We start from the raw sequence: 15,084 nt of genomic DNA, 5'->3' as shown, positions 1-15,084 counted from the left end.
ATTGTAAAAAGTCTTTCAGAGGGATGCAGCACTTTTGGAATTGCTAAGATATTGGTGTGTGATCACAGAACCATCAAACATTTTGTTGCAAATAGTCAACAGGGTCGCAAGAAACGTGTTGAGAACAAAAGACGCAAATTAGCTGCCAAAGATTTGAGAAGAATCAAACGTGAAGCTACCAGGAACCCATTATCCTCCAGTACTTTCATATTCCAGAGCTGCAACCTACCTGGAGTGCCCAGAAGTACAAGGTGTTCAGTGCTCAAAGACATGGCCAAGGTAAGGAGGGCTGAAACCCAACCACCACTGAACAAGAAACATAAGTTGAAACGTCAAAACTGGGCCAAGAAATATCTGAAGACAGATTTTTTTCAAAGGTTTTATGGACCGATGAGATGAGAGTGACTCTTGATGGACCAGATGGATGGACCTGTGGATCAGTAATGGGCACAGAGCTCCACTCCAACGTGGAGGTGGGGTACTGGTATGAGCTGGTATTTTTAAAGATGAGCTAGTTGGACCTTTTGCATTGAAGATGAACTCAAAATCAACTCCCAAACCTACTGCCAGTTTTTCAAAGACACTTTCTTCAAATAGTGATACAGGAAAAAGACCATGATTTTTATGCAGGCCAATGCTCCATCACTTGCATCGAAGTTCTCACTGCGTGGCCAGCCAGTAAAGGCCTTAAAGATGAAGGAATAATGACATGGCCCCCCTTCCTCATCTGACCTAAACCCTATCGAGAACTTGTGGGCACTTCTTAAACGCTAGATTTACGGGGGAGAAAAACAATACACCTCTCTGAAGAGTGTCTGGGAGGCTGTAGTCACTGCTCCACAAAAAGCTGATCGTCAACAGATCAAGAAACTGACAGACTCCATGAATGGAAAGGCTTATGACTGTTATTGGAAAGAAGGGTGGCTATATTGGTCATTGATTGATTGATTTATTTTTTTTGAAATGTCAGAGATGTTTATTTGTAAATTTTGAGGTGTTTGTTTATTATTCTCACTATAACAGATGAAAATAAACAAGTGAGATGGGAAATTTTTCATTTTTCCTTTAGTTGCATAATAAATCTGCACACTAATAGTTGCCTAATAATTGTGCGCACATATGTATTCCCCTGATGATGTTCACACTCACATTTCCGTTGTGAAACATTCAGGTTTCAGGTTTATTAACATTTTGGATTGACTGATAGCACTGTGTTTGTTCCATATTAAAATTAATCCTCAAAAATTCAACTTGCCTAATAATTCTGCACTCCCTGTATGCATCCTCTCAAATTTCAGACAAACAAAAACGAAAAGATACACAGGTAATTAAGTCGTAAACTACATTCTCAAACCTGCTTCTCTTCCAGAGACATGAATTTACTTGTCCCTTGCAGTCTATATTATATGAGTCCATCCCCCATTAAGCAAAATTTAAAGTGTCCCTGTTCCCAAAGCTCATACAAACTAAATGAAAGCTTTGCATTCAGCAAGTCGCTTGTAAACTGCACAGAATTTGTGCATGTTATAATAAAGCATTCAATCAATTACATTGTACATCCCAAATCGACACTTAACAGAAATTCAGGAGAAGGTTATGTAAATCATAAAACATAGCAGTTCTTACCAATAAAACATGACTTCCTGAAAAAAATGCTTCTTTTTAACATTTTTTTATACTTTTCACAAAAGATATTTATGTTTACTTGTCAGAAATTTGTTTTTTTATCTCTTAAATATCCAGTTGACTCTTTAAATGACCATTGACAAACCATCATAAAATGTTAAATATTAACCTCCATGACAACCATTTAACTCAACATGAATACATCTGGAAATGGAAACAAAATCAGAGTATTGGGAGGTCAGGAGGGCTGGTATGGAGGCACAAGCAAACATAGGTAGAATGTACAGACTGCCTGCAGGAGGAAACCAGGCATGGAATTCAACCACAGATTTGTGGATCCACGAGGCAGTAGCAGTAATCACTGTACCACATTTCTGAGTGATCATTCAAAAGTGATGAATCCTAAAATTGGCCAAGTGTGTTAGTAGTTAGGTTAGCAAACATCTAAATGACAGTATCCATTCAATGATGGGGTCCATAACCCCTGCTTACTCATACAACGAGTGAGTTTAGTTTTCACAAGGCTAATACTAAACAGTTGCATTGTCCATCACTGGAATATATGAAGCTTCAATTCTAACAATTCTTCTTCTGACAGATGGAACTGGAGGCCTCCGGCCCATCAACGCCTTCTGTGATTCACGATGAAAATGGCAATATGATTGACCGTCGGGATGTTAACAGCGAGCCAATCCAGTTTGTGTTCGAGGAAATTGCTTGGCAGTCGGAAATCGCCATGGAGGAGGCTTTACGTCACCTAGAGGTCACGATGTACCCCTTTAAGAAGGTAACTCCCTCTGGTACACCTCATGTGCTTAAAAGGGTGATGGTATGGCTTTTGTTGTAGTCCTGGTCCTTACGAGTTGAACTAAAATGAATGTAGTGGGCAACTAGAAATATGAGAGGTTTTGTAGGGAATTCAAGAAGGGTAAATTTAGCAATTTTCAGCCATGGGAGAAAATATAACGTTATACTTTGCTTCCTCGCAGGTTTCATACTTTCCATTTTCTGAAGCCTTTGAAAGGGCTGAGGTGGAGAAGAAGCTAGTGCATTCCATTTTATTGTGGGGGGCTTTAGATGACCAGTCCTGCTGAGGTATGGCTACTGTGTTGGCAATGACCAGCCTTACATCTTCAGTGTGTGCTCATTTTTCTCACATAAGGCCTTAGGTCAAATGTCATGAAAAGACAGAAGTAGTGAAGCCTACTGGATGGTCTCCATTCTTTTTATTAGGAAGTCTAGCATGCTTATATGATTGTCTTTAGTTTTAATCTGCTCTTTTTGCTCCTGTTGGGTGTTTTGTGTTTTTAAATATTCATAGCCAAAAAATTAAGGGCCTGCTTGGGTTATGTACACTTGGTAGTGTTTGACCTCTTGGGGTGTCACCCCACTTTTATAATATTTTATAATTACAGTGGAACCTCGAGATACGAGTTTAATTCGTTCCAGCACTGAGCTTGTATAGCAAATTTCTTGTATCTAGAACAAACTTCCCCATTGAAAATAATGGAAATCCAGTTAATCCGTTCCGCACCCCCAAAAATATCAACATAAAAATCAATTTTTCTAACAAATAACACTGATAAATAATATATACAAGTGGAACCTCGGTTTGAAAGTAACTTGGTTTACGAGTGTTTTGCAACACAAGCTAAATTTTTAAATTAATTTTGACTTGATAAAACGAGCGATGTCTTGCAACACAAGTAGTATGGATACACTTTGTCTGCTGAGCGTCATGTGAGCATAACGGAGCTGATGGTTCTTCTCTCTCTTGCACATCTCTCTCTCTCTCTCTCTCTCTCTCCTCATCTCTCTCACTCGCTCTCTCTCTCTCATCTCTCTCACTCGCTCTCTCTCTCCTCTTGAGGGCAATCGTCTCCTATTCTCCGTCTGCATGTCCACGATATTTTTGGATATGCTTATACAGCGAACTGCTACAGTGAAACAATGAAATCACAAGCGCACAAATGCGTAGATCCTCACGCTACGGGAGAACAAGGAACACTGAGTGAGCTGACAGGCTGGCAGCGTCAGCTTTGGTGAATCCCCGAGTCGAAGGCGGATCGGGAAACGCGTCACGCATAACCATAGCCTGGCTCGTGACTCGTTACGCGAGCCAATGCTCGTATTTAGATTCGAATTTTTCTTATTCTTATCTTGAATTTCTCGTATACAGATGTGATCGTATCTAGAGGTTCCACTGTATATTCTTTTGTACAAATATAGAGTGACCTGTTTTTAGGTGCACCTCCCTTATAACTAAGTGATCTTTTTATGTCCACCACCCAGCTTTTGACCGACAGTAGTCATGGATACAATGAGAGCTCACGTAGTAGGTCCTCCTGCCCTTTGACTAGCAGTGACTCTACCTACTGGGAATTCATCTTTATTTGACCCAATCGTCCTTTGACAGAGTGGCCTGTTGGCCAGGTCCACTTGCCATTTGATTATCGGTGACTCTGTCTACTTTGAGTGACCACTTTGAGTTCTCCTGTCCTTTGATTAGCAGACATACACAGAGTGACCCCTTTATTGGGTTCACCTGCTATTTGACTTAGACATCACGTTGTTCACCTGTTCTACAGTAAATGACCGCATTGTTAGATCCAGAACTCCATGTCACAAACAAAGTGAAGTTGAATTCCTTTTCTTGCAATGGCATTGCCAGATCACAGTCCAGCTAAGCATCTGTCTGATGAAATTGAACAAGCTGTTTCAAATAGACATACATCAGCATCTGAATGTATGAAGCTGCCATGTTTTGGCCATTTTGTTGAGACAATTTATAGAATGTGTGAAGGGTCTCACTTTCACCTTCCTGCAGGAATGCTAGAAATTTGAAAACATCCATACAATTGATCATACATGAACAAAATCCGCTAATGTCTACATTAAATAACTTTAATAGACTCTTTTTCAACAAATAACCCAAACACATATGCAACAATACATCATAAAATACAATTTATTTATAACATATGGACAATAGATGATGGAGAAAAAAAAATTATATATAGAGACGAAGGACAATAACTAAACAACACAAAACATGGAATCATGATAGCTTAATTGATCTTTTTTACCAAAAGAATAAAGCACATAATTTATGAATTTTGATCTTTCAATTAATGTGGTCAGAATGGATGTGTGTTCAGTAGTTATAAAGTGTATTAAGGTAGCAGTGATTGGCTCACAGCTAGTTTGCACTGGTTTAATCCCAAACATGCAGCATGTGTGTGCATGCGTTTGTGTTTGTGTGAAACTGCTCTGACTTTCCTGCTGGAGTTAGGAAGATAAACCTATAATAGCTAAAAACGTATCTTTACAAAGGTTGTTACTTTACCCTAAGTTGTAATTAATAACTTTCGGAAGCAAAGTAGGTGTACTTATGATTTGGTGTATACAATACATTATTCTTGTCCCAGTTGGCTTTCTCAAACACATGTAGAAAGGTCTTCAGAGAACTTTTCTGTCTTTCTTCTTTTCTCCTTCTTCACCTTGGGCATGCAGTACTACAGTTTACTTTGAAGTTTTACACACAGTGTCCTCTTCTGCTAGCAATGTCTACATTTTCTGGGCAGATAGTGATCAGTTAACTCCCATATTTAGCAAGACAAATGTGTGGCTTTTACGTCTGGTGTCTCTCTTGCTTGTGCACTTGCTATTCTTTAGCAGGGTTTAGACTAATGGCATCCTCATCTAACTCCAGCACAGACAATTCTTTCACACTTCAACTAGGATGCCCTTTGAAGTTAAACGGATTGTTCCAGCCTTTGTTACATCAAGGCCCTAGGCAACAGGGTCGCTCCTGTGAGAAGAAGTTATAACCAGGTTGAGAAAAGTGAGCATATAGAGAAAGCATGAATTTGGTGCAGGAATAGATATTTTTCCTTTGCGTCCTTGGGTGCACATAAACACAAACTTTTGGTTGAAAAGTGGTGCAGCCTTTTATCCATCAATGTTGTCCACCGTTGAGTTATGACCCTTTGTCCCTGATCATGTGTATAGATGGTGTATCGAGGAGACATCTCTGGGTGTCATTTTGTTAATAGTCATTTTATCAGATAAGGCCCTTAGGGTGAATTCTAAAAAGGCCCTGTGAGGAGAGAAACTTGACACTTGAGCTGAATTAAGAGTGTTTGGTTCCAGAGCATACCAAAATGGGCAATGCCAGTCTCTTCTACAACCAGGTCTAATATGAGGGAACACTTGGAGGATTAACCTCCTACAATTATATGACATTTCTTCTTGTGACTGAAAATTGCAATATAATCCCTTTCTCTAACTCACAGGTTCGGGGCGGACTCTCCGGGAGACAGTCCTGGAAAGTCTGCCCGTTTTATCTCTGCTCAATCAGAGCTTCATCAGCAGCTGGTCATTAGTCAAAGAGCTGGAAGACCTGAAGGTAAGGAAGGAAACAAAACTATCTAAAACTCCATAAAGAGGATTCAAATAACAGACCAAAAAAACATAAACCTACTTTTAAATCACATTAAGCAGGGATCCAGAACATATCCCTGAAGCATGAGGCACAAGGCGGTAAGCAACTCCAGCCTGGTTACCAGTTCATCACTGGGTACATTAAACACCTACATCAGGCCAATTTAGAGTTGCCAGTTAACCAAGCCGGCACATCTTGGAATATGGGAGGAAACGGGGCTCCGCCGAGGAAGTCTTCTCAGATACAGACAGACATAGTACCAACTTCACACAAACCTAAACTGAGCTGGGACTTGACCCCAAGTCCCTGAAGCTTTGAGACAACAGTGCTAACCGCTGTGCTGTCATAACAAATGTAACCTAATTACAGTCTTCATTACTGCTTTGTGACAAAAGTGCTTTCCTTAGAATACTACACACTGATGGGTGGAATCTCCTGGTCTCAAAACCTTGTCTTTGCAATGGAGCCCCCAAGGCTGCTGCTGTGGAAACGTTCACTCCTAACAGCTGCCATCATACACCCTATTTCAGAATGCCTTACTGCTGCATCCATCCGTACATTTCACAGGTTGGCTGGTGGGTGTTGACCACAGCATTGTCCGGAAGTCTCACTTAACAAATGAATACACAAACACCATAACATCAGAGCATTGTAGTCATCCCGAGGGCATCTTTTTCAGCTGAGTATGGAGTGCATGTAAAGACTTGCCATGCCCACCTGCAGTACTAGGCCCATGTCTTCCATTGCAGTCTTAGCTACAAATGGAAGCTATTTATGTACCATAAATGACATAATGCTTATCATATCTCTTATTATCTATCTTATGTAGTGCCTTTCTTATCAGCCTGATTATTTATCTTCAATAGTACCTTTTATATAACCTCATATTGTCATCCTCTGTAGTGCCTTTCATGTCTGCCTTGGTATCTGTCTAATATGGTGTATTTCCTATCCATCTTATCATCCTCAATTAATTTAGCTAACTTAATTAAAGGAATGCTCCACCCTAAATATATTTTTTACATGTTATTTCTTGTGGTTTATAATAATGGCAGAGATGGTGGATTACAGCAAACAATAGAAAAGTGTCAGTGACAAGTGTTATGTTACTCATGTCGCATGACACACAAAATCCAGTGTTATGCTCACAATGGGCAAAACACGTGCATTTTTGTAAAACATTGTTAAATAAATTCTTTAAAATATGAACATCACCTGCAGAGGAAATGCAGTCACACAGGATTGAAAAATTTGATTTGAAGACCTGTCTCTAATCTTTCATTGATCCAAGTGTATGACAGGAACTGTAGAAGAGAAGATGTACAAGAAAAGTTATTTAATGTGAAAAAAGAGGAAACTTGCTGGATTTGCAAAAGAGCGAAAGTTGATTTGATAGGTATGAGTGGCCATATAAAGGGAGACATTCAATTGATAGACATTAAAAGAAAGCCACCATAAAGGAAGAAAGTTCACAAGACAGGTAATGAAGGGACTGTTGGAAAATAACTAAATTTAGATATTAAAAGTATCCTAATGGGGGGGAAAAAATTCATAAGATATCCATGAAAGTCATTGACAAAAAGGTGCAAATCTAATGGCTAGTGCTATGTGTTTATATAACCATATAGTGAGTATTCTGTGGTGCCGATATTCTTCCTTATCTCTGAAAGGCACTATATATCTGTTGGTTGATGTATTTATTGTCACAACAGGCTGAGAAGGAGAATGCCAATTCACAGCGGGCCACCCTACATTTGGAGAAGTACAACTTCCCTGTGGAAATGATGATCTGCTTGCCAAATGGAACTGTGGTACGTCTTCAACATGGTTACCAGTTTGTTTGTTTTTTTTTTTTTAAATACAGTAAGTCCTGCACATACGAAGGAGTTGTGTTCTGAGAGCGTATTTGCAAGTCCATTCCTTTTATAAGTCCAGCAAAGTTAGCGTAGGCACCCAACGAATACAATGCAACCCCCATTCCTCAACTCCTATTGAAAACATGTACATATATAGCTATTAGTACATAAGAACATGCTTTTAAATGTTAATATTTGTATGTTACTGATGTCTTGTGTATTTTAACAGTAAACAGAAAGTAAATTTTTATTTCTATTGTTTTCCGTCAGCTGATATCACCGTTTATGCTATCCAGTAGCCTACGTATGCAGTCCTAATCTACCTCTCCTCAGCTCCTATCAAACATATTTGTACTGTAGAGTACACTAAGTACTTTTAAAAATTAATATTTGTATTTAATTGTAGATTGCTAGTTTATTTTAACAACAATTGAAAATTTACTTATTCCCATTGGTTTCCATCAGCTGACCTTGGTACAGTAGACTAGCTTACTGTGAACGAACCCATGTGATTGTCTTCAAATCCAAATCCAACCTCCACACACACAATGAGCAATCGGGTGGCATCATCACTTGACACCTACTGCCCATCATTTAATATCGATTTTCCAGTAACTGTTCATGGAAGGGAAAAAAGAAAAGGCATCACGAAAGACGTTCTTCAGGCACTAACTCCAGTTTGAGCGTATCAAAATAAAAGCCCTCACTTAACCTGTAGTACTCCTGCTGGGATGCTCATCTCTGAAGATCAGACATTATAGAGTCGATTAGGACAAGTCGACGAGAACAAGCTGTTCACGAGATCTGACCCAAGGTCCCTATTGTGCTTACTCTCTTGGTTTTGTATTGCACGTTTAAAGTGGTTCTCTGATGATGATGAAGAAGAACTTACCTTTAACGACTTTCTACCTGTGTTCTTGTGGTATATGCTTAATTCCAAACATTTCAGGCATGAAACAAAGCATGTTAACTCTGCGTACATAGAGAGAACAGCCAAAAGCACAAGAGGATGTACAGACGTGACTGAGAATGCATGGGTTTTACGCTCCATCTAGCGCCAGACACGCTCTGCCGTGAAATCTGAAGTTACACTACAGTTTTTAATTGTTCAGCTATTTAAAGAATTTAATTTATTGGATAACACGTTTGTAACTTGAACGTTGGTATATAGGGGACTTACTGTACAAAATATTTTTGAGATGAACTGCATACTCCTACTTTCAAGTGAGCCAATGTTTGACAGTGGTGGTGCAGACATGTGCTTTCACTTTGATCTCTTTGCACAGAAATCTCTTCCATTTTTGTCCTCCCAGGTTCATCACATTAATGCCAATGACTTCTTAGACCTGACCTCCATGAAGCCTGAGGATTCCGTTGAAGGAGGCCTCTTTAGTTTCTCAAATAGCTTTGAGGACCCTTCTACTTCATCCTATGTCAACTTTCTGAAGGAAGGCTTGGAAAAGGCCACAGAATATTTAAGTCATTAGAGATCTGAGAAGCAGACAGGTACCCTCAAAAGGATGGATGTTCTCTACAGACTATCTTGGAGACCTAGGCACACCATCAGTCCCATGCTGTAAAAGCGGTCTAGTCCCTCAGGCAGAAGAACCTGAGCACTGATTCACTCGTCGTACATGTGAGATTTGTTTGCTTGTGTGACGTGTTGATGAAAATGGGCAGTTGGGCTGGCGGTGTGTCTGCTTCACAGTAGAAACAGTACTGTATAATGTATGACTGCAATATGTAACTGTTTGTATTTATATCTTTTTTTTTTATACTTAATTTTTTTTTTTTTTAAAATGGCTATAATGGTAGCCTCCCAGTGGAGCCACTAAAGGCGGTAGGGAGTGGGTAGATTTTTTCTTTTTTGGACCACTGCTCTCTATGAAGGCCTTGTCTTCAAACCCTCTTTGGGTGGGATTGGGTCTGATGTTGAGCAGCAGTTACACAAATGTTAAAAGTTTCTCACCTTCTTTCACCTTTAAGAGGCTGCTCATTGGGTTCCAGTACACCCCTTTTATTAAGACACACATTACCCCATATTGTGGCTGAAAACAGCTGGATGGCATGCTGGCCTGAGGCGCTCTCCTGATGTTTTCTCCCCAAGAATGCTTTTCATGTCCCCTGGGTGGAGAACGGCAGCAATTCATCCAGCTGGAACCAAAGGAATTAAATACTTTATTAATCCCCAAGGGGAAATTCACATAATCCAGCAGCAGCAAACTGATACAAAAAACCAATATTGAATTAAAGAGTAATAAAAATGCAGGTAAAAACAGACAATAACTTTGTATAATGTTAACGTTTACCCTCCCGGGTGAAGCTGAAGAGTCGCATAGTGTGGAGGAGGAACGATCTCCTCAGTCTGTCAGTGGAGCAGGACGGTGACAGCAGTCTGTCGCTGAAGCTGCTCCTCTGTCTGGAGATGACACTGTTCAGTGGATGCAGTGGATTCTTCATGATTGACAGGAGTTTGCTCAGCGCCCATCGCTCTGCCACGGATGTTAAACTGTCCAGCTTCATTCCTACAAAAGAGCCTGCCTTCTTAAAAAGTTTGTCCAGGCGTGAGGCGTCCTTGTTTAAGCTGCCTCCCCAGCACACCACCGTATAGAAGAGGGCATTCGCCACAACCGTCTGGTAGAACATCTGCAGCATCTTATTGCAGATGTTGAAGGACGCCAACCTTCTAAGGAAGTATAGTCTGCTCTGACCTTTCTTACACAGAGCATCAGTATTGGCAGTCCAGTCCAATTTGTCATCCAGCTGCACTCCCAGGTATTTATAGGTCTGAATTAGACTGTATTGGTTTTTTTTTTCCAGTGGCAAACTGTATAGCACCATTGTGCAAAGCTGAGTGTGTATGTGTTACAAGTCATAATAAAAAAAGTGTGCTGGAGGAAACGTGGTGTTTTTTCATTTACTTTAGTTTCAAATAAATATATTCAGCTAAAGCTCTATTTGGATGAGATTAGTTTTACTTCAGGAGGTTGTGTAAAGTGATTTTTAACAGAGGACCTCAGGAATTGTAATCCCACCCAAATCACTCCTGTCAAGAACATTTCAGACTGTATGTTTTCATTTCAGTGAAATATTATGGAGACTTTTAGCTTCTAGGTGACATGGTGGTGCAGTGGGTAGCGCTGGTGCCTCGCAGTTAGGAGACCAGGGTTCGCTTCCCGGTCCTCCCTGGGTGGAGTTTGCATGTTCTCCCCGTGTCTGTGTGGGTTTCCTCCCACAGTCCAAAGACATGCAGGTTAGGTGCATTGGCGATTCTAAATTGTCCCTAGGGTGTGTGTGTGTGTGTGTCCTGTGGTGGGCTGGCACCCTGCCCAGGATTTGTTCCTGCCTTGCACCCTTAGGTTATAGCGGGTTGGAGACTGATTGACTGACTTTTACCTTCTGAAAAAAGTCAGTAAAAATGTAACCCCAGGTTAAACTAGTCCCAGTGCAAAGTGACACGTCAGTAAAATTTTGTTTGAATGGTTCAAATGGAATTCAAGTTACAGAGATCCTTAGGTAATAATTACTTTACCCAGTTTTAAAGAATTGTCTGTGTACTCCCAGTGATGCATGCAGAATAACCGAGGGTGGGTAGCGTTCAGTCCCCTCAGACGTCTGTCTGTGTGCCGATGTACAGAATGCGGGTGCAAATGGATATTCTGTTCTTACAAAGGTTGGTAATGTGATCCAAACTGACTGTGTGTTTAATACCTAAAGGAAGTGGGAAATGCCAGCACGGAGTAAAGCCCCGCCAGTAAGTCTCAGACTTCATACCAGCTCCTGTCCCAACAGGTCTTTATTCTTAAATACAGACCTCCTGCTGATTTGAGAGTGGCTGAGCTGTGTCCTCTGTGTGATACAGAAGTGTAATATAAAAAAGGCAACTCTGTTGTGTAGACTTTAAAAGTTGAATACTCCACCAAAGAATTTTTTTTATATGTTCCTTAGGCCATGCATGTTGGTAGAGGAAAAAATGTTTAATCTCATTATTTTGTGTACAAAGAGAAAAACAAAATAGAGGAGTGACATAATAGAAGCCAAAAGGGACCAATTCTGTACATTAGACTAGTGGACGACATTGCTCAGATGGAGCACGATGGCACAGCAGTTAGTGTTTCTGCTTCAACTGTCTGTTCAGAGAGTCAGCATAAAGTTTACACTTTCTCCTACAGTTTGTGTGCTTAACTTATAAAGAGTATTCACATTTTTATTTTTTTTATTTTCTTACAACATCAAATAACTGAGGATTTCATTTTTCTCCAAATGGAAACAGATTTCTGCAATGTGGTCTAAATTACAAATCTAAAACACAAAATAACTAAATTACATCAGTATTAAATGTTACTCCTAAGTCCTCACTGGTGCAGCCAACTGGTTTTAGAAGTCAAAGAATGAGTTCAATGGACATCAGCTGTTTGGGGTTTCAGTTCATTGCTGGATAAATGCCCCTCGTTATGTGGAAGGGCCAGCTTGTGGCCAGTCAGCATGGTGACCTAACCTACACAATGAAGAACACTCCGGACAACTGCATGGAAATGGGGATTGTAAAGCACAAGTGTAGGGGATGGAGATGAGAACATGTCCACGTCACAGAATATCCCATAGAGTTCAGTCAATTATCAAGTATGGCACAGCAGTAAACCTGCCTGGAGCAGGCCATCCACAAAAACTGAGTGATGGTACAAGAAAAGCAGTAAAGAGGGAAGCCACCAAGAGACAGCAGAGAACTCTGAAAGAGTTACAAGCTGCAGTGACTCAGATTGGAGAGACTGTGCAAACAATGGCTACTGTATTGTCTGGCTGCTTCACCAATCACAGCTTTATGGGACAAAAGCAAAGAGGAAAAAAAAAACAACACACAGTTGGTTTGCCAGAAGGCACCTGGGGGACTCTACTGTCACATAGGACGTTCTATGGCCTTTGGAGACCAAAATGGAGTTTTTTTTGACCTGCGCATGCAGACTCAAGGCCATTATGACTGGCAAAGGTGCATTCACTAAGGGCTGACTTGAAGGGGGTGAATACTTCGGTGATTAATTATTGTATTTTATATTTCTAATTAATTTAGAGCACTTCACAGAGATCTGCTTTCACAGCAATATCTTTTTTTTTTTGCTGACCAGTGTCACTTATGCCAAATTAAATCAACTCTGTCAAATTAAGTCTTTAAATCATTCTGGACCAAATTTGGCATAAGTTGCCCTCTAGGACTATACAGACAAGACCGACTGCTTTGGGATCTGAAATTTTAACCCTGGGGGTCCCAGTGATTTTTTTTTCCTTTTTTCTTCTTTCCCATAAGCTAACACTGCCACCTACTGGATCAAAGCAAGTGAAAGGTCTGAACATACTGAAGCCAGACTAGCAGACAAAGTAACCAGAGCTTAAAACTTACCTGTAAAAAAAAAAAAAAAAAAAAAAAAAGAGCACAGTAGTCCGAGATGAGGTCTCAATTCCAGGGTACCCCGCATGATGTTCTGTTGATGGGCAACTCTTCCTTTAGTCTTGAATAAGTAACTTGCTCTGCTGCAGACTTTCAATTTATTATGTTTTACTTTGGTTAATTACTTGCTGTAATGTAAAATAGTTAGTTCTCTTATGCATATGGAACAATTCCCATGAAAATAATCTGTTTAAATTGTACATCTGCTTCCCCATACATGAGTGGCAGAGCCGCAAAGTGGCTAGTGCGTAGCGCCCGTACAGGAGTTGGCAAGCTAAGCAACCGGGGGGCAGAGCCCCCTAGTGTGTGTTGTGTGTGTATATGAGATATATATATATATATATATATATATATATATATATACACATACAGTGGAACCTCGGTTTCTGAGTAACTTGGTTTACGAGTGTTTTGCAAAGCGAGCAAAATTTTTAATAAATTTTGACTTGATAAGCAGTGATGTCTTGCAATATCTCTCTCTCTCTCTCTATATATATATATATATATATATATATATATATATATATATATATATATATATATATATATATATATATATATATACACACACACAACAACATTTACAGGTTCCGGTCATAAAATTAGAATATCACAACAAAATTGATTTATTTCAGTAATTCCATTCAAAAAGTGAAACTTGTATATTAGATTCATTCATTACACACAGACTGATGTATTTCAAATGTTTATTTCTTTTAATTTTGATGATTATAACTGACAACTAATGAAAGTCCCAAATTCAGTATCTCGGAAAATTAGAATATTGTGAAAAGGTTCAATATTGAAGACACCTGGTGCCACACTCTAATCAGCTAATTAACTCAAAACACCTGCAAAAGCCTTTAAATGGTCTCTCAGTCTAGTTCTGTAGGCTACACAATCATGGGGAAGACTGCTGACTTGACAGTTGTCCAAAGATGACCATTGACACCTTGCACAAGGAGGGCAAGACACAAAAGGTCATTGCTAAAGAGGCTGGCTGTTCACAGAGCTCTGTGTCCAAGCACATTAATAGAGAGGCGAAGGGAAGGACAAGATGTGGTAGAAAAAAGTGTACAAGCAATAGGGATAACCGCACCCTGGAGAGGATTGTGAAACAAAACCCATTCAAAACTGTGGGGGAGATTCACAAAGAGTGGACTGCAGCTGGAGTCAGTGCTTCAAGAACCACCACGCACAGGCATATGCAAGACATGGGTTTCAGCTCTCACATTCCTTGTGTCAAGCCACTCTTGAACAAGAGACAGCGTCAGAAGCGTCTCAACTGGACTAAAGACAAAAAGGATTGGAATGCTGCTGAGTGGTCCAAAGTTCTCGGATTAAAGTCAATTTTGCATTTCCTTTGGAAATCAAGGTCCCATAGTCTGGAGGAAGAGAGATCCACGTTGCTTGAGGTCCAGTGTAAAGTTTCCACAGTCAGTGATGGTTTGGGGTGCCATGTCATCTGCTGGTGTTGGTCCATTGTGTTTTCTGAGGTCCAAGGTCAACGCAGCCGTCTACCAGGAAGTTTTAGAGCACTTCATGCTTCCTGCTGCTGACGAACTTTATGGAGATGCAGATTTCATTTTCCAACAGGACCTGGCACCTGCACACAGTGCCAAAACTACCAGTACCTGGTTTAAGGACCATGGTATCCCTGTTCTTGATTGGCCAGCAAACTCACCTGACCTTAACCACATAGATATTTTCTATGG

General features: G+C 40.1%; 1 protein-coding gene across 1 annotated transcript in view; it reads left to right on the top strand.

Moving 5' to 3' along the window:
- Positions 1–10,171, top strand: part of LOC120517230 (selenoprotein N-like) — a 60,754-nt gene extending 50,583 nt beyond the window's left edge. The window contains exons 15-19 of the mRNA XM_039739403.1: positions 2,225–2,413; positions 2,616–2,721; positions 5,922–6,034; positions 7,783–7,881; positions 9,240–10,171. Coding sequence (XP_039595337.1) covers positions 2,225–2,413; positions 2,616–2,721; positions 5,922–6,034; positions 7,783–7,881; positions 9,240–9,413 — 681 coding nt within the window. The 3' untranslated portion in view covers positions 9,414–10,171. The remainder of the gene's footprint in view (positions 1–2,224; positions 2,414–2,615; positions 2,722–5,921; positions 6,035–7,782; positions 7,882–9,239) is intronic.
- The last annotated feature ends 4,913 nt before the right edge of the window (positions 10,172–15,084 follow it).

This window comes from Polypterus senegalus, chromosome 17 (assembly GCF_016835505.1).
Source record: "Polypterus senegalus isolate Bchr_013 chromosome 17, ASM1683550v1, whole genome shotgun sequence".
Taxonomy (NCBI): domain Eukaryota; kingdom Metazoa; phylum Chordata; class Cladistia; order Polypteriformes; family Polypteridae; genus Polypterus; species Polypterus senegalus.
The sequence above is the reverse complement of the archived record's forward strand: the minus strand, read 5'-3'. Positions and strand labels throughout refer to the sequence as shown.